The sequence below is a fragment of the Pseudoliparis swirei genome, chromosome 5 (assembly GCF_029220125.1).
Source record: "Pseudoliparis swirei isolate HS2019 ecotype Mariana Trench chromosome 5, NWPU_hadal_v1, whole genome shotgun sequence".
In the NCBI taxonomy this organism is placed as follows: Eukaryota; Metazoa; Chordata; class Actinopteri; order Perciformes; family Liparidae; genus Pseudoliparis; species Pseudoliparis swirei.
In genome coordinates, this window is record NC_079392.1 from 24,192,806 (window position 1) to 24,218,863 (window position 26,058).

At 47.4% G+C, this 26,058-nt stretch overlaps 1 protein-coding gene across 4 annotated transcripts; it reads right to left on the reverse strand.

The window, feature by feature from the left end:
• Positions 1–719: 719 nt before the first annotated feature.
• gatad2ab (GATA zinc finger domain containing 2Ab) lies at positions 720–24,244 on the reverse strand. 4 transcript variants are annotated; one of them, XM_056415237.1, is made up of 11 exons: positions 24,083–24,244; positions 10,726–11,037; positions 6,408–6,531; positions 6,193–6,321; positions 5,914–5,985; positions 5,681–5,797; positions 5,343–5,543; positions 4,492–4,741; positions 4,024–4,412; positions 3,691–3,949; positions 720–3,474 (listed from the first exon to the last, which is right to left on the reverse strand). In XM_056415237.1, the coding sequence occupies exons 2-11, from the start codon at positions 11,022–11,024 to the stop codon at positions 3,338–3,340; spliced, it is 1,977 nt and encodes a 658-aa protein (XP_056271212.1). In that variant the 5' UTR covers positions 11,025–11,037; positions 24,083–24,244; the 3' UTR covers positions 720–3,337. The 4 variants fall into 4 exon arrangements, with proteins under 4 accessions (XP_056271212.1, XP_056271211.1, XP_056271213.1 ...); XM_056415236.1 differs by lacking the exon at positions 24,083–24,244 and adding an exon at positions 23,763–23,921; XM_056415238.1 differs by lacking the exon at positions 24,083–24,244 and adding an exon at positions 23,763–23,920 and having other exon boundaries at positions 3,691–3,919.
• Between the last annotated feature and the right edge of the window lie 1,814 nt (positions 24,245–26,058).

The following is a 26,058-nucleotide window of genomic DNA, read 5'->3' on the forward strand; positions in this document are numbered from 1 at the left end:
TAGAGGAGTTCTCTTCACCGCTGGTTTCCTCTGAAGTCCGTGATTGTCTGTAGCCCTTCCACACACCTCTCACGTCATGGCTCTTGAGCTTTTCCTCCACCTTGTTCCTGAACTCCCGCTTGGCAGAGCCGATGGTCTTCGGAGGTCGTGGCGGGCTCTTTGTATTCCGCCATATTCCCGGAGTCAAAGGCGGTGTTACGCGTCGAGTGCAGCGCGAACATCGCCATTTATCCACGGTTTCTGGTTGGGATAAATCCGAACCGACTTGGTAGGAACAACGTCATCTATGCATTTCTTGATGAACCCGGTGACTGAGGACGCGTACTCACTGACGTTGTTGTCCGACGCGACCCTGAACATATCCCAGTCAGCACGTTCAAAACAGTCCTGTAGCATAGACTCCGATTGGTCCGACCAGCGTTGCACTTCCTTCACAGCGATTGGTTGCTGCTTAAGCCTCTGCCTGTAGGCGGGGAGTAGTTGGATGGAGCGGTGGTCCGATTTGCCGAACGGTGGGCGGAGGAGGGCTGCTACTGCAGCTTAGAGAAAGATCCTCCTATTATTACTATTACTGGCATGATATATACACATATATATATATATACGGGACATGTAGGATAAAGTCCAAAGAGCTTTATGAGAAACCCTCCTGCTGGACAGAGAAGAATAGAAAACACTCCGGCACACGAACATTAAAAACAACCACGGGGACAAACATCTGGATAGTGGCACACCATTTTTTTATTGTTATAGCTAATAACTCTAGAAGCGCTTTTGTACTGACGCAGCAGTGAAATGCTGCCCCCTATCGGCCAGAGCGCGTCAACACACCACGAATTGAACAGGCAACCCAACCATGACAGAGGGGTTAAAATTAGTTTTATTATTATTTGATAGAGCAGAAAATAAATCCAAACAAAAACAAACAAACAAACACTTCTCATACATTGTTTTCTTTTCCATTCGGGTCGCACTGCATCTGTTTATTTTCCCGCAGCGCCCCCGTCCCCACATAACGGAATGGTGATATTTATTGTTGCCCAAGCAGCAGCAGGCAGTAGTCAGGACAGCACAGGGTTACACTTAGCAGGGCACAACATGAAGGGGTCCTATTCCAGGGGCGGCTAACTTCTGCCTGTCGGGAATGTACAGACACCCTGGAAGATTATTTACGATGCTACTTTAAAAAAAATAATAAGACAGAAACCCACTTAAAAATCAGGAGGAGTTTAAATTAAACTGTGTGCTCGTATTTCTATCGGCTGCCCAGCTGGTGCCTGATGATAATAATAATAATAATACATCGTGGATGAATTATGAAATCAAAAGTGAGGCAACACGGCAGCGAGACTCCGGGTTTTTAATTAGAGTGACGAGATCATGGTTTCAATGTGAAAACCATTGTTTTTAAAAAAAACAAGAAAAAAGAAAGAAATTCAGAATATAGAGGGTAAAATAACTGCTGGGATGGTGCGAGTCTTGTCAACTTTGCACGTATTTTTATTTATTTTTTAACACATCGCTGATTCTTCACCCTCTTTTTGCCGCTTTAAAAACACGATGTTTCTTTTCCCACTTTCCATTAAAAACAGTGTCGAGGGTTGAAGGAACTCGGCGCCGCCCTGTGACGGGAATCAGAGACGTGATGACATAACCCCGTGAGCTGGAGGACGTCATGCACGTCACCAGCTTATCCTGTGCTGCTGCAACCTGATGAAAACGCTCGTGTGAAAGGCAGAGCTCAACTCAAGGGCACCCCGACATGAACCAGACACACTGCAATGTTAAAGACTAAGAAGCTCCATGTCATTGTGTTGCTATAGGGTTTTTTGTTGTCGTTTTCTTTTTGCATAACTACATTCTGAAAGCTGTCCAGCTTCTCTAAGGACCAATCGGAAGGTGAGAGGGAGCCACTGGACGCACGAGAGAGAGTTTAAAGTGGAGATCCGTTCAAACTTGAGGGCAGAAGCGTATAATCTGTACTGACGTGACCCTATAAATAAACCCAGAGACAGTTTGTCGAGAGAAGAAAAACAATGCACCACAATCTATGACTAAAAGCAACAAAAAAACAAAAACAATGTCACAGACGTGACATTCCTCACACCCTCACGCTAGATGTTTAAATCCGGAGAGGGTTCAAATAAACTAGACGCCTTCTAGCAGAAGGGACTCCATTTGGGCTCCACTTGTTCTTTGGAAGTTTTTTATTATTATTTTTTTTTATCCTTTCCATTTTTTGTATTTTTTTTATTCATTTCTTTTACAATATTCAATACGAATAGTCCTTTTTTTCTTCTTCTCCGAAACACGTACGCTCCGTGTCTTTACATGAGTTAGTGAAACCTTAATCTTCATTCTTCCTCTTCGCTTTTAGAAAAAAACCAAAGTATTTAAAAGTAGGCCACGACATGGAACCCAGCAGATGTAAAACCACCTCGACGGTAACATTAGCCTGTAAATTCAGACCTCGACAAGAGGCCGCTTCCAAAGTCTCCGGGAGCACAACACTCAAAACACAGTAGATGACTTGCAGATGAAAAGACCAAACATCCTAACATTCAGCCATACGAAATAATCCAGACACGCGTCCGCTCCTCGGGGTGAGCGAGAAGAGGGAGTCTGTGTGCAGGTAGATCGTTTTTTGTTTGTCCTTTTGTTGTTGTTTCCTTTCTCCGTTTTTTAAAATCTTCTTTTTTTTTTTGCAAAGCTGAAGAAGCAGTTATTATTTCGTGGACGGTCCATCGAAGCTCGACCGCGACCCCCGAGGCGAGATCTTCAGTTTGAGTCTCGAGACTGGAGAAGGGGGAAGGACGTAAGGCGAAGATTTGAACGTGTGTAATGTGTGATTATTTATGTTTTGTTTGCCCCCCCCCCCTCTCCACCTGAGCCTAATCCAGAGGCAGTGGAACTTGGGGATGATGCGTCTCGGGGCAACGCGGACGCTGAACCGACGTACGGGAGAGGAGGGAGGAGAGGCCACAGCGCCGGAGAAGTTTGTAAAGTTGTACGAGCCCATGTACACCCCCAACCCTCGAAAGAGCAGCAACAACACAAAAAAAAGGTACCCCAAAAATCATATTCCTTGTTCTGGATCTCCCGAGTGGTCGAAGAAGCACAACTCCGCTTGAAGGACTCGGGTAAGAATGATGGGAACAGGAAGATCTTAGGAAGAGCTGAAAAAAAGGAAAAAGAAAAGAAACTACGCAGATTTTTCCCAGCACGATTTTTAGCCAGAAGTCCATAGAAAGGATTAGAGTGATCATGAGAATGGCTGTTATTGATATTAGGGGAGGGGGGGTAATAGTTATGATGTCAGTAAAGGAGCACGGTGGCATTATTTCCATGTGTTGGCTGCTTGGGAGATGGAGCGGGAGGGGATCATGTCCAGCAGGTACTCCCGCTGGCGCTCCACGGCGGAGGTGGTCTTGTTGTGGGCGGACAAGCTGGGGTTCACGTAGGCCATGGTCACACCTGTAGGGGCAAAGCACACGGGGGGGGGTCAATGTAGTGGAGGTCCAGCTGGTTGACATCCAGTCTATGATGAAAGGTAACATGACTCGTGTAAGTTTAGCCGTCTCGAATGACCCGATACAAGTGGATTTTGAGGTTACAACAAAAGAAAAACCGCGACGCTTTCATTCTGAACCCAAGAGGGGGGGAAGCGACCCTCGTCCGGCGCTCGTCTACCTGCGTTGCCGCCGGTCTGCTTCCTCCAGGCGGCCACGTTGCTCTGGTTACTGCTGCCGCCGGCGCCGACCTTGGCGCCGTGCTGCAGCGGGCGCGCCGCGGCGTGCTTGCCGGCCCGGCTGCCCAGCGCCGCCGCCGCCGCCATCGCGCTCTGCAGCTGGGAGGAGGAGGTGAAGGAGTGGGCCAGGCCGCGGGAGCCCATCGACTGGATGTTGTGTGACATGTGACTCTGTGCGGGGAGACGAAGGCCACGCGCCGGCTGTTAATGGACATGAAACGCTCCTTCTTTTTTAATGTCGACGTTCGCCAACACAACCGAAAGGCGGCGCTCACCTGCTTGTGGGAGTGCTGGGCAGACGCGGCTCGGTGCTGCATAGCAGCCCGGACGTGCTTGTACTGCTGGGACACCAGCACCTCGCTCTTGGACAGTGATGGGGAGGAGGTGCTTTTGGAGAGGGAGGAGGAGGAAGAGGAGGAGGTCGCCTGCTGGAGGATGCGCTGCTCAATCTCCTGCTCCTGTTGGAGCGCCTTCACGAAGGCCGCCTTCAGCCGGTTGGTGTGCTCGGCCTTCAGGGCCTTCTTCTGATTGGACGACATGCACTGGTCACACAGGATGGTCCCGGGCTTCTCCTTTCTCCAGCGGGAGGTAAAGTCTGTCTTGCACTGGGCGCAGGTGTACGGCTCTTTGGGAATGGAGCTGGCAGCTGCCGGGCCCAGGTTACCTACTCGGAGAACAGGAAGCTCCTTTAGACTCGACGTAAACGTTGCGCCACGTCTCCGACTCGGCGAAGCTCCGCCTACCTCTGCCGTGCATCTCCAGAAGCTTCTGCACCACCTCCTCCAGCCCCAACAGGTAGATGAACTCGTTGTTGGCCGCCGAAGGCAGGAAGTTGAACTCCGGGGCGGGAGGCTTCGGGGGCGGGATCTCCAGCAGCGTCTTCTCCAGCTGCTTGCGCAGCGCGAGCTTCGCGGCCGCCTGCCGGCTGGCCGGGGAGTCGTTGATGTTGGAGTTGGGCGACACCGAAGAGCCTTTGAGGCTCGTGGGCGAGGCCTGGAACACAGAAACCACGTCAGCAACGACTCGTGAGACTCCCCTCGAGGCTCTGGGATCGGACGATTTGAAAAGATTAACAATCGACACACTGTCGGTTGACCACGATAACGGTGCTCAGGCGTCCACAACGACAGATCGATGTTCAATTGTGCAACGGCCTTTAGGAATTTTGCGGTGCGCTCGGTCTCGCTCTCTTTTTGTCTTCACCGCATTTTTATGGCTTTTCAAGGAAAATGACAACATACTAGCAAACATCTATTTCTGGGTGACTGTGGTTTGATAAATGTAGATTGCTGCTAGTGGACCGCTCCTTTAACAGTTGTGGGTGGGAGAGTTTACAGTTTTAAAAGGCAAACAAATATGGATTGAAGATTGTTTCAAAACATTATGACTTTTAGAATGAGACGAGGACTAAGCCCTGCATTTCTCGTGTGTGTGTGAGAAAGAGATGAGAATGTATAAACTCACCGCCAAAAAGTGTACGCAAATCAGATTTATTTATCTCAGCACGTGCTTTGTGTTCAATAGCACTTTCCCCAGATGACTCTGTGTGTGTGTGTGTGTGTGTGTGTGTGTGTGTGTGTGTGTGCGTCCTCACCTGAGGGATGTTGACCATGAGATTACTGTTGGCCACGTTAGCCACCCGGATGAGTCCCTGCTGAATGATCCTCTGGCCCTGGATCTGGACGTTGGGCACAGACGCCCTGGGGGCCAGCAGCAGCGGCGGGGGTCCTGACCCGCTGTGCTGGTGCTGCTGCAGCCGCAGACTGGCGATCTGCTGCGGAGTCACCGCGATGGGCTGATGGGAGCGCGCACGAGCGAAGAAGAAGAAGAAGACGACAAAGTGAGCGGTTCACAAAGAGCTCTTTATATCGACACTCCACCAGACGAGTGACACTTTAAATGTGGGCGGGTGCAGAGGCCCCTCGCACTGACCTGGGCCCCTCTGACCAGGGGTGGCATGACAATCTGGGAGGTGTGTTTGGACGGCATGTGTTGCCCGCCGCGCACCAGAGGAGGCGGGATCACCGTGCCCGAGCTTCGACCTATCACCTGTAAACACAACACGCACCTCTTTATAACATCGAGCTCCATCGTAGAAATGCATCGCACGGCAGGCGCCACCAGACAAGGTGCGGCACGACAATCTATCAAAGAGGAGCAGCTACCTGGAGGGGCCCTTTGCTCGACGTGATGCTACCTCTCACCAGAGGAGGGGGCGTGGCTACGGAGCCGGTCGACTAGACGTGAACGGGGCACAGCGTTAGTCCGCGAAGTCGCATGAACTCGGAGACGTTAACGTGCAGACGCGTTTAGAAATCGACATCAAGGATGTGCGTTGGAGAACAACGACGCCGTGCATTACGAGGAGCGGTCGCGTGGCCGTGAAACCTTCCGATCGGCTCCGGCGGAAGACGGTCGGCGCCCATCTGCTGGGCTTTTCTTACCTTCTGTACGGACTCCTTCTGGATCTGGCTCTGCCGGAGCTTCTTGAGCAGCACCAGCTTGGCCTCCTGGAGTCTCAATTCCTCCTGCAGGGTTTTGATGATGCGCTCCCTCTCCTCGGGAGAGCTCCTCTACAGACGGCAGAACAACGGGGGAGCGTGAGCGGACACGCGTCTCCGATGCGCCGCGTGCAAAGTCCAAACGCCGTTTCCCTTACCATGAGTTTATCCGTGTCGGTCTTCGAGAAGCAGTGGCCGTTCGTGAGAGGACTGGACGGCTCGTTGTCGGACAACAAGATGACGTCATCCGGCGACGGCGGCTGCCGCTCGCTCTTAATGTCGCTGCGGGGGGGAAACAACAACAACGACAACGTTGACATCGTTCAAGGTTTAAATACCTCAATCACTCCAGTTACCGTGAACTGCAACCCGCTTGTAGTTGGGTTTTACATCCAGTAGATGGCAGTATATAACAACGATGTGATCGGGGCTGTTCTAGGGCAAACGTGTGCTGGGACACACAAGACAAGAACCAAGAGATCAATAATGGAGTCATGGCGGCAGGGGAAGATCGCAGCCACCCCGTTAGCAAAGGCAGCGCCAACGATCAGACATCCCGCTCGCCTCCTTCCCACAGACGCACGACAGTCCGTCACGAGCGACACGCAAACAAAAAAAGGGGCAAATTAACCGAATGCGTTTAGTTATTTAGGGGGAAAAGACTCGGCCTTTGATTAGGTGTTACGTGGCTTTCCCCGAGGACTGCGGAGAACAAAGGGCGACTAGCGGCGAGCTACGTCTGCATCAATCAGGGAGGAGGGGGAGGGGAGCGATCGTAAGTAAAGGTAATTTGTATAGCGTGTGTGCCGCCGTCACAGCGGGGACCCTGTGGTAGGAAAACAGAAAACGTGAGTGGTGAGAAGAGCTTTGGGAGGATGAGGTGCGCTTGGGAGTGAGACACGGGGCCGTGTGCAAGGAGTCGTAAAGCGCAAACATGCGGGCGAGTTATGTAATAGTTCCGGCGCTGTGGAGCTCGGGCCCGGCTTCACCACCCGGACGGGGCCTCGCCCCTCCCCTGCCTCGGCGGCGGCGGGGCCTCCGCTCGGCCCTCCCTCCCAGCTGCCGACACTAAAGTCACAAGCTGAGCGGAGCGGAGGGCCGCTGGAGACACTGGAGAGGGTGACGGTGAGGGGGGAGGGGAATACGTGGCCAGGAGCCAACCTATTGTGTACACTCTCACTCAGTCACTACTTCACACACACACCCCTCCCCCATCCTTGCTTACTTGTTCATCTTTTATACTCAAACTCACCGACTCGGTGCTTCGCACGCTGCGGCCTTCGGACACATTTCTCTGCTCTGCTTCCTCACAACAGATGCCCCCCCCCCCTCAACAGAGAACACACGCTCGGTTCAAGAAGGTCAACTATATGCCAATAACCATGTTGTTTGTACTTGCAACTAGGGTTGGGGACCGAAACCCGGTGCCAATATGGTACCGGTTCCAATACAACCGGTATTACCCGGACCGAAACGCAACGCACATTCCGGTGCTTCTTTCCGGTGCCTGAGCCGATTGAAATTGAAAAAAACTATTGTTGTGAACTTCTCTGGTGACTCCGCCCTGTCAGCAGGTTACGAGCCTCTCATATTTAACTTTGACAGCGGAGGCGTGCGCCGTGTGTGACTAGTGAGGCCGTGTCGAGCACACCAGCGTCAGGCTGAGCGCTACGGGGAGACCGTCACCGGTCCCCCTGAACACGTGGAGACCGATTATGACGAGCAGCATGAACTCAGATTAGTACCGTATCGTTGATTGCAAGTCTTGCATTCATAAAAGTAGGCCAATAAATAATAAATTATCCATTATAACCATGCTTAAGCTAGCTACGAGCTAGCGCTAGCTACGAGCGTGACAGTCTGCTTGCAGATGTGTTGATGTCCAGCGGTCCCGGCTGTATACCCGGTGTTACCGGGAATATAATGACGGAGGAATAAAGACCGTGGGGCGTCACTTTGTTTCAGTGTAACTCTCGCTGTCAGAAGCAAAACTTTATTTGTCACGTGTCATCTTCAGTCCCTCTGATTGGTTGTTGTCTTTGCCCATCAACACAGTGACAGGATTAACCCTATAACGTCTGCACATGACAATACATATCACATCATATAATGGAGAACATTGTGTATGTTAACAGTCTGATATCCGTTGTTGTCGTGCTCCACGATAACGGCTTCAACAGGGAATATGGCCAAAGAGGTTTTTAATGTCCTCAATGTGCGTTTAAAAAAGAAGAAGCAGCGGTTCAGGCACCGTTTAGCACCGGTATCGGAAAAAACCCAAACGATACCCATCTCTACTTGCAACGCGATCAAACCGTATTGATACCCGACGCTACCTCCTGGAAACGTGTTATCCTCCTTGAGTCCATGCACCGGCCTGCCGTCACGTTATCACTTCATTTATCAGATCATTTGTATTACACAGGAACATCACACACACACACACACACACACACACACACACACACACACACACACACACACACACACACACACACACACACACACACACACACACACACACACACACACACACACACACACACACACACACACACACACACACACACACACACACACACACACACACACACACACTTTTTTTTCTCCCCTAGATGAAGCTACAATGTGAACAACAGATCTGTGTTGAACTCCGTGAGGAGAAGAGCAAGTTGAGTTTGGCATCACAGTTCAATGTGGCTAAACTAAAAATATGTATCGTTACCATAAATAAATACATCTCTAAATATAAATGTTCCTGGTGTCGGATACATCTCATGTCATTCAAATTCAGAAAAAGCTGAACCGTGAACAGGCGGCGGTTGTTTTTTCCCTCCCGTTCACGTTCCTCGCGTCCGACGCGCTGAACGACGTCGGACGCGAGCGGCGGCAGAACGAAGAGCTTCGCCGTCTTTCACAAGCAAACAAAAGCGTCGCGCTGGCCTGAGACGGTTCGCTCCTCCTCGATAGAGAAGCGCTCGGTGACGAAGGTCCAGAACCCCCGCGCGCCTCCCCAGTCGGCGCTTCCCACCAACCAGACGGTGGGGTCGCCGAATCGGTCGTGATTCGTGCGCGGCGGGACCCTCAGCGAGCCGTTTGAATCTACGTGAGCCTCTAATGTACAGAGCATGCAGACGACCACCGGAGGGAGGAGTGCTTCTCCTTCTCACGCGTTCCCGGCGTGTACGCGAGGAGGCCGCGCTCGCGAGCGGAGAGTCCTGCGCGAGCTGCGATGAGGCGATCACCTTCGCGGCGAGCAAACGCACGCCGAGGGTTAACCGGGGCCCGTCGCACTCCGAGATGAATCACCTCTCTGTTCCGCTTCAAGCGGCGGCGCATCGGAGCGCAGCTCCGTCGACCTGCCGAACGCGTCACGCGACATCGGGCATTTCTCTCTGCGGTCATGTGACATGCCCCCCCCCCCCCTCCAATTGCTCCTTCCAATGTGGAAACCATGGCAACGGCCGGTTGGAACCAGGTTGTGACACGTAGCCTTCATTTTGTGTGAAGTGTGAGGCAGAGTTCAGGTGCTGCTGCGGGAGAAAATGGAGCCCGGGCCCCCGGGAGCCTCTGAACTTTTCAAAGCGGGGGCGGGCAGGCAGCCGACGACCACACGGCGACTTCCTGTTCGGCGGCTGTCAGACCGCTCGCTGGCGCAAAAATGAGAAACCCGAAACTCTGGCAGACGCGTCGACGCGCACAAACCGCACAAACCCCCCGCCGCGCGGGCAAAACGTGAACAAGTTTTCAAATAAAACAACGACAAAAGTGCAGAGACCGATTTCAGCCGTTCACATCGCCTCCCTTCAGACACGATGATCAAACATCAGTTTAGCATAACCAAACAGAAGAACGGCAGCAAACCGTTCTGTGCATCGTCTGCCCTCACAGACATAAACCATTTAGGGAGGAGATTATAGTGCATGTTGGACAGCTGTAAATCCTGACAAGAGGACGATCGTGATGATCGTGATGATCGTGGTGATCGTGATGATCGTGGTGATCGTGGGCCTCTGACTCGCAGGAAGAGATGCCTCTGTTTTAAGGTGAAGTGTTTCCAGCATTCCTTTTCGTGTTGCTCACAGACTAATTACTTTACCAGTAAAATGTACAACAACAATGTTCCTTAAGAGCAACGAGCTGTGGAGCGCCGCTGGTACCGCTGTTAGCCGTCCTGGCTCCTCAGCGGTGGAACGAGCTCCCCACTGACATCAGGACGGCAGGAAGTCTCTACACCTTCCGCCGGAAACTGAAAACACACCTTTTTCCGACTACATCTGGATTAAACCACAGATTTGCACTTCAGTGGCACTTAAATGGCTTATTGTGGTACTTTTGTAGTTCGACTATGTTGAGGAAATGTTACTTTCTGTATTCTTGTTGTTCTTGGTTTGTACTCGAGGTTGATGCACTTATTGTAAGTCGCTTTGGATAAAAGCGTCTGCTTAAACCCCCAAACAGCTCAAACCCCCTCACCTTTTGGATGTGCTCATGTCAACGGGCTCGTCTCCGGTCTGCACCTCCACCTTGACGGTGGCCTTCACCTCCCCGGTTTTCGCGACGCCGGCCGCCACCTCGGCGGCGCTCTCGCTCGTGAGCGCGACGCCCTCGGCGGCTCGGGGACCCGCCGGGTCCGGGGGCCCTTCGGCCGCGTCGCCTTTCTCCAGCTTGACCCGCTTGGCGTCCACGTCGTCCAGCGGGTCCGGGGGAGCGGCGCCGTCCTTCTCCAGAGCCCGCTTCTGGCTGCGCGTCAGACGCACCGCCTCCTCTGACATGGCTGCTCTCACCCTGGAGAGAGAGAGAGAGAGAGAGAGAGGGGGTTGGAAACAGTTACACACATAAAAAGAGGGAAAATAAACAGTGACAAGAAAAATAGTCCATTTTATGGCTATGCATGGATTCAAATTAGACAGTTTGGTACCGGTTTGGGACAGTATGTTCGTTATATGTCATTTAGCTGACGCTTTTATCAAAAAGCGACGGAGCAATTCAGGGTTAGGTGTCTTGCTCAAGGACACATCGATTAGGGCGGGGATTGAACCTCCAACCCCCCGATTGAAAAACGGACCTGCTACCCACTGACCCGCAGTCTACCCGAATAAATAAAGGTTTACTGCTACTGTAGGATAACACGGCATCATTCAAGTAGAGGTTTTACTGAGAGGAGGACCTCTGGAGATGAGTATGCCTTCTCTGGTGGACACATCTGTGTGGGTTTCTTCAAATTTTGAGAGTGTGCATCTTTATCATATATATATATTTAAAAAATATATATATAAATATATATAATTTTTTACAATATATTTATATATAAATATAAAAAAATATATATAAATATAAATATAAATATATATATTGTTTTCGGGCCGTCCGCATTAACATGCCGCTGCCAGCGCCACAGATGCTGACCCACATCTCACTCGGTACAGTGATGGCGGGTAGAGCGAGACCCACTTGGCTTTCTGGGAAAACACATTACACAGCAGAAAAACAGCACGAAAAGCAAACCGATGTCGGCCGCGTTCATGACGGAAGAGGCACACTCTCGAGTAATCATTTTTTCATAAATGTTATTAAAAATGTTTTGCTTCTAAATATAATTTGGAGTACGAGCGCAAAAAACATCTGATGTGGTAGCCGATCCGACGAGAGGCGAGTGTACACGTACGCCGTGTTGTGCATCCGATTTAGAGACTCGAGGTCTTCTTCGCCCCACGTGACGTCATCACAGCGCCACGTGACCACATCCCAAGATTATTATGAGGAACATAAAGCGCTTGCCAGAAGACCGGTTCAGACCGGTCTCCGGTTGAGAGACGGGACACAGGTTTTTAACCCCTGTGGAGACGGAGTGGCAGAAGGGAGGGAGGGAGGGAGACTGGGAAGCCACAGGCACATCCCACGCAGGGAGGGGGGAGGAGGAGGAGGAGATGACGTCATCTTCGGACATTCCAAAACGCGTCTAGCAGACAACAAGGGGGGGGGGGCATGACTAACTTCTGGTGAAATCAAGAGTCAACAAGGCGTAAGAATCTGGTCGCCCACCTTTCATGATCTTCTTTAAAAAAAAATCAATATCTCAAGATGTTTCCTCTGCCGTCTTTTATGGCTTCAAAGCCGAGAGAAAGAAAGGTCAGAATTCACCTCGAGAATCCAACGTATACAAAAACTCCCACGACGCCCGTCGTCCGCGAGGCAGAGCGTCGGGAGAGATGCAAAGTAAGGCGGGGAAAATGTAATCGCTTTGCAGCCATTTCAACACATCGCTGTCTGCAGTGAGTTTGTGAACTCAGCAACGGTAGTATCTCCTTTACAACCGATAAGACACGTGTTGCACGAAGAGATGCCAAAACATCCAAAATAAAGAAACCTCTCTCTCTCTCTCTCTCCCACTCTCTCACACTCCCCCTCTCTCTCTCCCTCTCTCCCTCACTCTCCCACTCTCCCTCACTCTCCCACTCCCTCTCACTCTCCCACTCCCTCCCCCTCTCTCCCTCTCTCCCTCCCTCCCTCCCTCCCTCCCTCCGGGGCGATGAGCTCCGGCTCGTTGCCAGGACGGCTCTCGGTTGTTAGTTTGGGGTCCGGGGCCTCGTGGCTTCCTTTGTCCCCGGAGAGACAGATTGGATCGGGGCTCCTGCGTCTCGTGTGCTGGATGCGCTGCTGCTAGGCAACAAGGGGCGGAAGACAAATTAAATTGTTGTCCGTGCATACGTTGCGATGACGAGCGCCCGCTCGAGACCGGCGCTCGTTGTTGCGTCACACTTCATCTCACGCTGCCTTTCGGTGATGGGGCCCATTTTCTATTCGGCGCCTCGATTCCTAGAGAACAGCCTCGAAGGACGTCGTGCGACACGGCGACCTTCACACCCGCCAGGCTATCGGAGAGGGCGAATCCATCACATTTAGTGCCACATGCCATATCGCTCCCCCCCCCCCCACCCCGGAAGGATTATCCACTTTTTCTTTCTTCTTCTCAAGATTATGCAGCCAGCGTCAGAAACACGCGAGGGCAAAGAAATATAATTTCACCCCCGATATCACTAGGAAGGGCAAAAGATGACCCAATAATTTCCTCCAATAATTTAATGTACTTGAAAAAAACACCGTAGCATATATGACCCGACACAGTTGGTTGCCCAATAGTCTTATATAGACATTTCATGACAATTGCTCATATACTGTGAGCCTAAATAACTATATTTATTATGTTTGAACATAAACTGCCCCTTAAAAAACACGTACATGTCCGACCCTGGATGCAGCTGATGTTACACTTCTTACATAAACCAATTTTGATTGACGTTGTACATCAAGAATTTGAACACAATGGTCAGGCAATCTGCAGAAAAGTGCCGATAGCATTCCTGCTGCGTTACTAATGCTCCATCCCATCCAGGTGTAAAATAAAAATGAAACCGACGCTACGATATCACAAACCGGCCCGACTCGTCCATCAGGACCTTGCGGTCTGCGACTCCACAACGCAGAGTGGCAGAAGTGCCAATTAATGTCCACAAGTGCTGATCTGAGGTCGCCTCCGGTGTCCGGCCGGCCTCGTCACATTACAGTTCTTTGATTTACAGGTGTACAAATAAAATGGAGGCTAATTTTTAAATGAACGGTTAATGAAGGATCTGCTCACGAGAGGCGAGCGCGATCATCTCCCTGCTGGTTGTGTACGCGCGTCTGTCTTATCTGGGTGGCGCGCTTCCAGTTTTCGGGAGGAAATTCAAGAACCTCCAGTTCAAAGGAGCTGAACCAAAAGCATTTGCATAGCTTTGGCGACACACACACACACACACACAGACATTATCCACACAGGGCTCAACGACAACTTTTACAAGTGATCGCCAGGCCGGAAAACCAGGCCCCGAATCAAACCCCATGAAGATGACTCACTTTGACATCCAAATGCATTACCACATTAACGACGGCAACGAAAATGGCGAGAGGACGAGAAAGAGAGGAGGAGGAGGAGGAGGAGGCCAGTAATTTGTGCTCCATGCCTGTTCCTCTCAGGAGACTCTGGAGGAGTACATGCATGTCCCTCTCGCATTCTTCAGAATAATAAGGCCTCAGGGCAGAGCACAGATCTGACATCAAAACAACAACAAAAAGACAGGGGAGTGTGTACTGCCCGTTCAAATTAATTGAAGAGAAACAACACAAAGGGGGAAACAAAAGGTTTCGTACCGAGCGGATTCATCTCCGACGGGATTCACCTCAAAGCAGAGCGGCTCAAAAATCAATGCACTTAATATATTGCATGCAAACATCAGCCTTCTTAAAATAAGGTGTATGCAGATAATCCCCCCAAGATGCACTTGGCCAAAAAGCAAATCGAACAATCTCGTGACCTCGACCGACACACGGCGGGTTTCTTTCCATCGTGTCCGGTAGTTCGTGGAGCGGATCAATGGCGGCGCGTCATCCCCCTCGAGGTCGCGCGCTCGGCTCTCGTCTCCAACGCCGTGATGATCTCCCCGCCGGGACTGGACTCGGCCAGCAAACACATCAACAGCCGTTTAAAAAAAAATACTACAGCTTTTCAACCGCGTCCTCAGGGTTCAATGGGAGGGGAAACAACAATTATACGGTCCCATAAAATCAACGAGAGTATGGATTAGTATCGGCCGATAAAAGGAAGACGGCGGCGCGACGACCCGTTCGACCGGCCCTCGCGATATTGAATTAGCTTAAATTGCCAATTTTCTCACGAGAACATACGAAGAGGCGACGATTATCTTAATTCAGAGCGATTGTTTACGAGTCGTCGCCGTAAAGGTCGCTTGTGCTGCCGTAATTGTGTTTTTCCGTACTTCTAAAATCTGATTTTTTTTCCCCAACTACTAAATAATTTTCGGCTATCGAAGAGAAATCGGGATACGGTCCGATAATAATCCAACTACCTCTGCTAATCTGTGCTCGCCAAGATGGGAGTGGGGGCAGGGACCCAGCTGAGGTGGTGCCACCGTTGGGGGAGGGAGACGGGTGCAGAGCCGAGCCACGATCAGACTGTACCCAAGTGAAAAATACTCTTCCTTGTCTTCTCTCTCTCTCTCTTCCTCACTCCTTCCCTACACCCCTCCCTGCCTCACACACTCCCTCCTCCTCCTCCTCAGTTGTTCTGTTGTAGGCTCGGCCAGCCCAGAGCGTGAGTGTCCCGAACGCCAAGGGTTAAGCCACTGCCATTTTAACGCCACTGACAGATCAGACCATTAGGGTGTTACCTAACAAAATGGAAGCCTTTAACCCTCAATCTGCCAGGCTGCCTCTGTGTGTGAGTGAGTGAGTGAGCGAGAGAGAGAGCCCTGGCTTCGCAGAGTGTGTGTGTGAGTGTGTGTGTGTGTGTGTGTGTGTGCGCATGTCTCCACCTGGATTCTCCTTCGGCAACGTGACGACAGAAGCGAGTCCAGGAAGTGAGCAGCAGGCGGTCGTAGGCGAGCGCTCAAGAATGCGTGACCGCGCGGCCGCATTAACTCGTATAAACGGCCGCGGGTCGTTTTTAGAACGCGCCGACGTTCCCTCGCGACGCGGAGAACCGACTCCGGGTGGAGTTCAGGGTTCCCCGTGTCAAACCGATTTCGGTTAGAGGTTCGGTGGGGAGATCAGAAATGTTAACGAAGTTGTAATTCGTCATTTATTTTTTTAAATGTACACATTCAACAATGGCTCATTGGCTATAATTCTTCCTGTAACATTAACCGACAGACACTCAAGATATATATATATAGCTATATATATATAGCTATATATACATGAGATCAGGGTTCTTACACATTTTGACCAATGGATTTCCAGGACTTTAAACCAAATTTCCATGACCAAACTGAAATCTCGGTATAAACATAATTTTTTACATTTTATTTAGCGTATTGAGAGCGTACGCTTTGAGCGTCTTTCTTTAAAAAAACGTTGATTATTTCAAACTCCATGAACTCGAGCTCAAATGAACATGTGATCATAACAAACTTCCATGACTTTTCCAAAACTTTTATGAATTAAAAGTTTTTTCCATGGCTTTTCCAGGCCTGGAAATTACCATTTTAAAATGCCATGACTTTCCCAGGTTTTCCGTGACCGTACGAGCCCTGTGAGATAACACAACTAGGGCAGGCGGGTCGATTTTTGGCATTGTTGGGCAATAACCTCACAGCATATTGTCATATTGGCCTTTTTCTGGAATAAGAATAAATTGAAATCTCAAAATACAACTCTGTCATAATCCCCTCCCACAAGACGAGCTCCGGCACACGCGTCGCCGTCATAGAGCAACCATCGATTCACTTCAAACCATCTCGATCACGACCGTGATCCCATTGACCGTATATGGAAGCATTTCTATGAAAGTTGTCTTTGCTCGTAGGCCTTTAAAGCCCTTTGGGACGACATGCTCGGATTTAAGGCTCTGGCGAGCTACAATATCGGCAAAGCAGCGTCGAGCTCACGCAGATGGCTTCGCTATGAAAGAGATGGAGAGGAAATGTGTGCGTATTCCAGTCAGTAGACTCGTATTATTATAGTATAATCAAAGCCAAACCGACTGGTGATTAGCACGCCTTATTTACTAGCGTCACGACTGGCATGCATATTTAAGTTTGAGGTCGCGCGTGTCCCACGCCTATTGGAGGATGCATTAAAGAAACAATGCCGCCATGAAAGCAGGATTAAAATAGAATATTTGGCCAAACGTAAATCCACCATGAGGTGTGGCTTTAAGCGTCTGTTGTGGCTGTTGCCACACGCAACGGTGACGTCACGAGAAAATCATCACAACTTCTCCACATTTAACGTCACTTATTCAGAGGGACATGAACGAATCTTCGCATCAGAGTAAATTAAATGAAAAGAAGTCCCTTTTAAAAGCTGGATCGCCTGTTACTCCCAGTTATTTCTTGTTTCTATTGCAGTGAAGAACAGCGGCAGCAAATGCCAGGACTTGAGTTTCCAAACTAAACAACATGCTGATTGGTGTGTTAACTGCATGCTGAATTAATCAGAGAATAAAGGGATAAATTACCTCCGAAGTAACCATAAAAACCAAGTTGCGGATAAACATGGTAGAAAAAAAAAAAGACAATTTCTTAAAGAGTCCAGCTTAGTGCCAACACCACGTCAAACGCATCAGAAGTTTGTGTAATATTTTAGTTTAGTCTTGTTTTGTTTTCTCCTTGTTTTTTTATTATGATGTTAAAAAAACCATCATCCTTGTGTGGTGTTTTTATAAGGTTATATATTTGTGTATTTTCTTTTTGTAAGACAAGACTTTCAGTATAACAAACTGTAAATAATTGCCATTTCACCATAAATATCCTGTAAAAATGTTTTGTTAATAAAAACAAATGCATCAGAGCTACATTTCATAATTTACAGCAAACTTCAGAGAACTACTGGGATGAAGCGTTTTATCAGGTCTGATGTTTATCGATGAAGAAACAACAAACTTTTTCCAGGAGCCTTCCAGAGCTCAAGCGTCCGGAACCCCAAACAGTCACCTATTTGATGACTTTAGATACAAAAATAAACAGTCATTGAAAATCCATGGTAGACTCCCGATGGACCAAAAATAAAAAACACAATTTGTAACCCGAGTCATAGTTCTCCAAAAGCAGGGTTCTTACACATTTTGACCAATGGATTTCCAGGACTTTAAACCAAATTTCCATGAACAAAATGAAATCTCGGTATAAACATGAAAAATTTAGACAATGTTGCGTATTGAGAGCGTACGCCGGCTTACATTTTGAGCGTCTTTCTTTAAAAAACATTAATTATTTCAAACTCAGTGTAAATGAACACGTGATTATAACACATTTCCATGACTTTTCCAAAACTTTTATGATTTAAGTTTTTTCCATGACTTTTCCAGACCTGGAAATGACCATTTTAAAATTCCATGACTACCAGGTTTTCCATGACCGTACGAACCCTCCAAAAGGTCCGCACGATGAACCCGTCCAACAGATTTTGGGGCAGTGGGAATGACGGCGTGCTTCGGGAATGATAATCAGGTCGTTTGTTTTGGGAGAGCGACGCGGCGGAAGACAATCGATGCAGTGTGTCGAACGCTTTCTCAGCGCCGTGGCACAAAGACGAGCGTTTCGGGACTTTTTTCGTTTTTACTGTCACTGTAAACTTCGCCCCGGCCACATCTGAAATCGCCAACATCAGACCGTTTTTAAAGCCGACGTCGTCAATAAAAACACGCGAGTGCGTGTTGGCAAAGGAACATAAGACTGAGCGAGCTTTAAATATCGAATTCGAACTTTTACGAGTCAAAATGCTATCTTCGACAAGTTGCCGTGCTGATCAATTTGTTAACGATGCATTCAGGATCCTCTGGTGGTTAAATGCCCTCGCAGAGCTTCAGGGGCTTCCGTGACGAACCGGGTGCACCTGGAGGTACGTCCTCATGGCTGGCAAACTGCAAAAGAGTCTAGAGTTGGGGTTTTACAAACACAGCCCTGTGCGCTTTACTTTGCTTATCCTAAACTGGGTAGGTTGGTGGAGTTACCTTCGCATTGAAAATGCGGAAGGTTATGTTTTGATCGCCGTGTATTTATTTATTTATTTGTATGCGTGTTACTCGCATAAGTCAAAAAGTATTAAACCGAATCGCATGAAATTTGGTGGGATGATTGGTTATTATCCGGGGACCATTTGATTAGATTCTGGGATCGATCGGGTCAAAGTCAAGGTCATGAAAAGGTCAACAGCTTCTTTTTGCCATCCATTTTTATCCAATTGGAATGCAACTAATGCCAAAATGTTCATAATTCAATGCCCAATCTTGTGATATGCGAAGGTATGCGCTCTACCGAGTGCCCGTTCTAGTTAACCCTGGTTTTGGTGACATTTAGGTCAGGCCTGAAACAGGCAGGGTCTTGGACGCATGCCCCAACGCTGCATGTATCCAAGTCGCCCATCTGCTTGTTTACTGCGCTGAGAGTTGCCATGTCAGCACTGGCAACACAGTGGGAGCAATTGTTACAGGCAGATTAACAACAACAACTTTAGAAATGAATACTCCTTTACCTGAGAATAAGTTGCTTTACATCAGATCAGATGCAATGAAGGTCACACTAATATACGAGTGGAAGCAACACTTTAAAGAGATATATAGCTGGAGAGGTGGCCGTTCAGACGGAGGCGAGTCGGTGGCTGATCAGCCGGCATCCAGCTCCGGGGTAAAGCCCCTGGCAATGGATGCAAGTGTAGCCTGTGTGTTGAATTAATGATATTGTTCAGGAGATGTTGCTATGCCGTACGGCGTCGCACTGAGGGGAATACAAAACAGAGCGGGAGGATATCAAGGCGACGGATCTTTTATGCATTTAAGTTTGTACCAATCTCAAGTAGGTATGTGAATAATTGTTTAACCAGCTTCACACCTGACAACATACTCGTGGCAGCCAGCGTCATTTGTACCTGCCGAGTTTTGTCTTGTTTCTTTTCTACGATATTAACCAATGTGAAATGAAAGCTGAGAAAGTAGCGCACCCTTTTTCACTCTTTTTCACCCTTCACTTTTCTTCAGTCTTCTCGTCACAAGAAAACATTCAAGCTTAATTTCTCTACTTCCTCTAGTCTTCCCCTACAACTTGTACTCAGGGTTCTTACACATTTTGGCCAATGGATTTCCAGGACTTTAAATCAAATTTCCATGACCAAACTGAAATCTCGGTATAAACATGAACAATTTAGAGAATTTTGTATTAAAAAAATGAGAATTCCAAAGCATACAGTTTACCGTAAATGAAACAAATGAATGAGACAATAGTTTGATTAAAAGAATAAACATTTCTATTCATGTTTTTTCCTTTAAACACTTATATAAATGTTTATTCTTTATGTGCAAATCCATCTGTTTATATTAATTATTTTAATTATATGTGAATATACCAACATTTCCATGACTTTTCCAAAACTTTTATGATTTAAGTTTTTTCCATGACTTTTCCAGGCCTGGAAATGTCCATTTTAAAATGCCATGACTTTGCCAGATTTTCCATGAGCGTACGAACCCTGTGTACTTATGCGGGGAAATCTCTTAACAAATACAACGTCCTACTCTTTATTCAAGGGCCAATTCATTTTAAGCCATATGTCCCACCTGGTCAACAGGTGGCTATTTATAGAAACAATAACCAAGTCTTCCACAAAAACGTGTGTGTGTCCCGTCGGAACCAGGGGGCAGTAATTAATTGGGCATTGGCCACACGCGTAGCAGAGCTGCTGCCCAGGTGAAAACAATCAGGTAGGGTCGTACTAGTGAGGCTCGATGCTGGTTTCAACCTGAACGTCGATATGGCGAGCATCATTCACATGAAAGCCCTCATCACACCGTATACCTGTCACCGTCTCACACCGGTAGATCACACAGTAAACACCCAGGCTTCAGTCAATATGAAGTCCAACAGGATAAACAAGAAACCGTTCAGTCAGCCAACCCTTTTACAGCTCCTCTCCTCCAGCTCTACCAGATCGCCCAAGGCTTTTCGAGGGTGGGACCCTGTGGTCGGCGAAACTTCTCCTGTCCTCTGGCATTCGAGGCCTCAACCCTCCTGTCACCTTCACATTTACTAACATATTTTACCCTCGGGGTCAATCTGACCCCAGCCATTAAAACCTCCAGAAAATTATTAGAATTAATATTGTTTCCCACGTTTAAGTGTGAGGTACTTTATGTTTGTTTGTTGACTACCTAAATAGCCCTTTAAATATATAAAAAAGTTGATATTTCTTATATGTTTGACGCAGTGAAAAACAGCCTGGGGTCAAAATGACCCCAAAGAACACCGACGTTAAACATTGAATGGGGTCAAATTGACCCTAAAGGTAACAGGAGGGTTAAACAACAAAACCAACGGAACAGGCAGTTTAAAAAGACAGGAAAATGTTTGGATCTCAAAAATAAATATATAAATCTGTCGCGTTGGAACACAGCGGCCTTTAAAAAAGGTACTTTACGCTCGCCCCTTCATACCCGTCTGCTCTCGTCACAATGTTATACCATCCTGAGCTCCGTGCTCTCAGAATACAGGGCTGCCGTCTGCCCCGGTGTCAAAAATAAGTCGGCAAGAATACCGCCAGCCTTCTGAAAGCCACTGCATCTCTCCAGCCGTCTGTGTGTTGTCGGCCCACAAGCCTCCAAGCCGTCTTCCTCTCTCTCTCCTTAGTTTCGGCACTTTTTCCTCTCTTTTCCCCCAGGCTTTTCTGTGCTGGACCGTTGGCTATCCCGGGACCTCTCTCCCCCTCTCCTGCTTGTCGTCGCCTCATTCCAGATGTTCTGGATCTGGATGCTTATCCTCCAGGGGATTCAGCATCCTCTCTAGTCTCTGTCTAACCCTCTTCTGTGCACATGAGGTCCATGTCTCTCTATCCTTCTATCGGCCTGTGTCCTTTCTCCCGTAAAAGAAAAGCTGACTGCCGTCTACTGGATGAAGAGTCACTTGAGCATCTTTTTGGATTAACGACAAGTAATTACCACCGTTTTAATAAACACGGGAATCCTACAGTCAGTGATTTCCTGCGGACATCACTACAGCTTAATTCAGGTCTTATATTCTCAAGTACAACAATAGTCCCTCGACTGTCATTTTGCGATAGCCGTTTGATTTTGGAGACCGTGTGTTTGAGCCAGCATTTCCTGTTAACATTTTCACAATGACTGGGCTCACACTCGACCAGACCCTCACTGCTGTGTTAAAAATGTGGCAGAATCATAGAACAGTGTGTGTGTGTGTGTATGTGTGTGAGGGGGGGGGAGATTTCCCTGGGGAAAAGACATACCATCATTCACTGTCATGGTTGTGCGAAACAGATGTGTTTACATCTCACATTCATAAATTGTATTTAAACAGTCAACAACAAAACGGTGCGAATACATTTTTGATTATTTTTCCTTTGAGATACATTAAGTACACATTCATATTCATAAGCACTGCTCAACATAAGAAAAGAGCTGCACGTGTTAGAACTCGGCAACACGGTCAAACTCTTGCAGCTAGATACAATTCCAGAGGGAAGAATCTACAAAGACATATATATATATATCTCTCCATAACAATGAGCAAGGTGCCTTTGAGGCTGTGGACCGGCAACAACAAAAAACACATAAGAGATGGAAAATACACATGTGTTATCAAAACGTTTTAGTCTTGATGAAGAGCGGATCTTGAGTCATGTCACATCCCTTGCAGTTGGGTTTTTCATAAGAGCCCCCCCTCCTCCGTGGCCCATCATAAAATACAAAGCGACATGACCATCATGAGCCACGGGCGCCAACTGTCTACTTTCTCTTAAAAAAGCAAGTTCAGCAGAGGTAGTGATATATAAAGTGCTGTATGTCATCCTAAACCCACCTCAAAAGGACAGGTGAAGAAAAAACTGACTCGAACCGACAACTCAAACATGACCCAAGGGTCTTAGGTTGCTACAGATGCTTTGGCTGCCTAATAGAAGAAAAAAGTAAAATGCTGCGAGCCAGCAGTCACGACATGAGTTAACTCCTATCTCACAATTACCATGACATTATGAGACAACACGAATCCCTTTAAATGCTCGACTCCAACCGGAAATGAAGGTCGTGTTTGTATAGACTTGAGCACAAGACGACAACTCTTTACAAACACAAAGTGGCGGATTTGATCTCATTTACACACACATTTGTCTTCTGGTGCGAACGCAAAGCAGGCGTTGGGTTGTGTAAAGTCTGGCGAGGGTGATCGATACAAGACAGACACACACCCTGACGGAGAGGCACCACCGTCCACCATTACGCCTCCATAAACAGGGCTTTTCACGGTTGAGCTAATCTGACAAAGTTGTGAGATCAATGGCTCATGAGGCACATCATCGCAGCCATCTACGACTCAGACCGGTCGGCTTAGCGACAACCGGCTATGATACAGGCTATAACGTCCATAAGCTTCCACAACTCCAACTTTGCCCCCACCAAAAAAAGATAATACCCTTTTTATTTCTCAACTAATCCATCAACAACAACAAGCTATCTCATGCTAACGTTAACTTGGCTCGCCAACAACAACCTGTCCGTCTGTCCGTCTGCAAGAAAACGAGTGGCTAACTAACGAGAGCTAACAGCCCATTGTGGTGATAAACGGCCACGGAGATTACGGGGAAAGTCGCCGGACCACGGCAGCGAATTGTCTTTTAGTTTGTGTATCGTGATGTTTGAACTCAATCGGCACAAATAGCGATACACGGCGAGACAATGAGAGCGACCGCATCTCAGCGAGCCGCTAGCTTCAGTGGCTAGGTAGCTTGATATGCTAAGCTAGGCTAGGCTAGCACGCTAGCTCCCTGGACGTTCGCGTGCCCGGACAGACAGCCGTTTGAATTTATTCACAAATAACCAACCGCGGCTTTACAAACAGAACCACGGCCGCTTGGTCACATAATTTTCGCAGCTGCATTGTGGGTAAATATAAATAACAAACTTATTTTAGCAGCTGCATTGTGGGTAAATATAAATAGTAAAACAAACTTACATTATATCGTCCTAGTGGTGCATCCCCGATATAAGTTTTACCGGGAGGGGGGAGAGTTAGTTTTAAATATTCCTTCGACTTTTGCGGGCGGCTGGTTCCTCGGCAGTTGGCTCGGTGGGTGTGTGCGCGTGTAGCCGAGCGACACACAAAACTGTTACCTTGCGCGTGAGCTAAAGCTACGCTAGCTAGCTTAACTTGTCGCTAGCCGTGCTAACGCCGATAGGGGAAGAGAAAAAAAAACTTCACGTCGCCGTAATCATTTTAATTGGAAATTTAAATATTGGATTAGTTAATGCGATAATGGAATGTGTGATACTTACGAAGTCTAGGAGGAGCTTGACCGAGTTTCCCCCGCCACACTTGCGATTTTTCAGATGTTTTGATGTTAGTGTTGCGCTGGCTTCGGCGTAAAAAAAAATCCCGGGGATCCCCTCTCTTCTGTCCGCTGCCACTCCGGTTGATAATGTAATGAGCCACCACAGGCGGCGTCATGCTGCGTTCATACACACCTCGGAAATGTTAAGCTCCCAGAGACGGAAGGGAAATGATGCGTTTGATTGTAGGACAGAGGTATAGTAGAAATAATAAAAAATTAAAAAAACGGGGACAGGACAACTAGTGATTTAAAGAGAAGCCTGTATAGAAACATTCACACCCCGCTTTAATGATATGCTTAGAAGCTGTTATTGTAGACTACTCGTTGCTCATTGCCTACTTTCTGTGACAATGACGTGCGGCTTGTGACATAAAGTGTGCTGGTAGGCCTACTCCAAGAATAAAATACATAATTCAAATAAGTAACCTTATTTCCAATAGAATGGTAGCCTACTCCAAGAATACAAATAAATAATTCAAATAATTAACACTATTCCCAATATTAGATTATATTAGATTAGATTCAACTTTATTGTCATTACACATGTACAAGTACAGAGCAACGAAATGCAGTATAATGGTAGCCTACTCCAAGAATACAAATAAATAATTCAAATAATTAACACTATTCACAATATTAGATTATATTAGATTAGATTCAACTTTATTGTCATTACACATGTACAAGTACAGAGCAACGAAATGCAGTATAATGGTAGCCTACTCCAAGAATACACCTACATAATTCAAATAATTAACCTTATTTCCGATAGAATGGAGCCTACGACAAGAATACAAAAAAATAATTCAAATAATTAACCTTTTTTGACAATAGAATGGTAGCCTACTCCAAGAATACAAATAAATAATTCAAATAATTAACCTTATTCCCAATAGAATGGTAGCCTACTCCAAGAATACAAATAAATAATTCAAATAATTAACCTTATTCCCAATAGAATGGTAGCCTACTCCAAGAATACAAATACATAATTCAAATAATTAACCTTATTTCCTATATAATAGTAGCAAAGGCCAACATAAAAAATAAAATAAAAATTCATACCAATGTTATCCTTTTATCATTGTCGAGGTTTCTCTTTCTATAACTGATCACATAGTCAAATCACACCTATGTCACTTCATGTATTTAATTGCTTTAGAATCTATATGATTCTCCTTTGTTTCAAAACACATGTCACATAACGTGTGTGCACTTTGCACACACAGTACTTTATATGTCTCAAGATATTCTTATGTGCACGTGTGCATGTGTTCACGTGCAAATGTACACACAGACAATATTGACTCCGCTACTCTTGCGTACCGCTGGATCCCAGTTAACTCATAAAAGTACGGCAATTCCTGAAAACGCATCAAATTGGTCACCTTTGATTTTTGTCACACAACATATCATATATCATGTGAGGGTCTCCTCAACAATGTCCCTGTGATTCATAAACCTTTATTTTATGGTGAACCTAAATATATAAGTGTATTGGGGTATCAGTGACAACCCAACAGGAGTTCTGCTCAATGTATATTGTACTTAATGTTAAATATAACCTGCATCATATAAATGTACTTATGAAACAGGATTGTGTGCTTTGACTTTGTCCACGCTGATTGTTTAATGATTACATTGTTCTGTATTATACAGAAGATGGCAGTTGGTACAAAGTAGACATTTCCAACCAATCAGCATCGTCCTGCAGCCTCAGAGGACCATGGAGCCGATTCAGCATCAATGGATACTGTATACTACTTTTACTATTAAGAGTCCAGGGCCAAACTGGACTGAGAGCCTCTGAGGTACGTGGTCAGTTTGCCCCTGAAGTATACGCAGGGATACAAGCGTGTCATGTGACCTGTCCAGTCTCGCTTGTGATCTGGTTTGTCATCACTTTATGTGAGCTCCCCT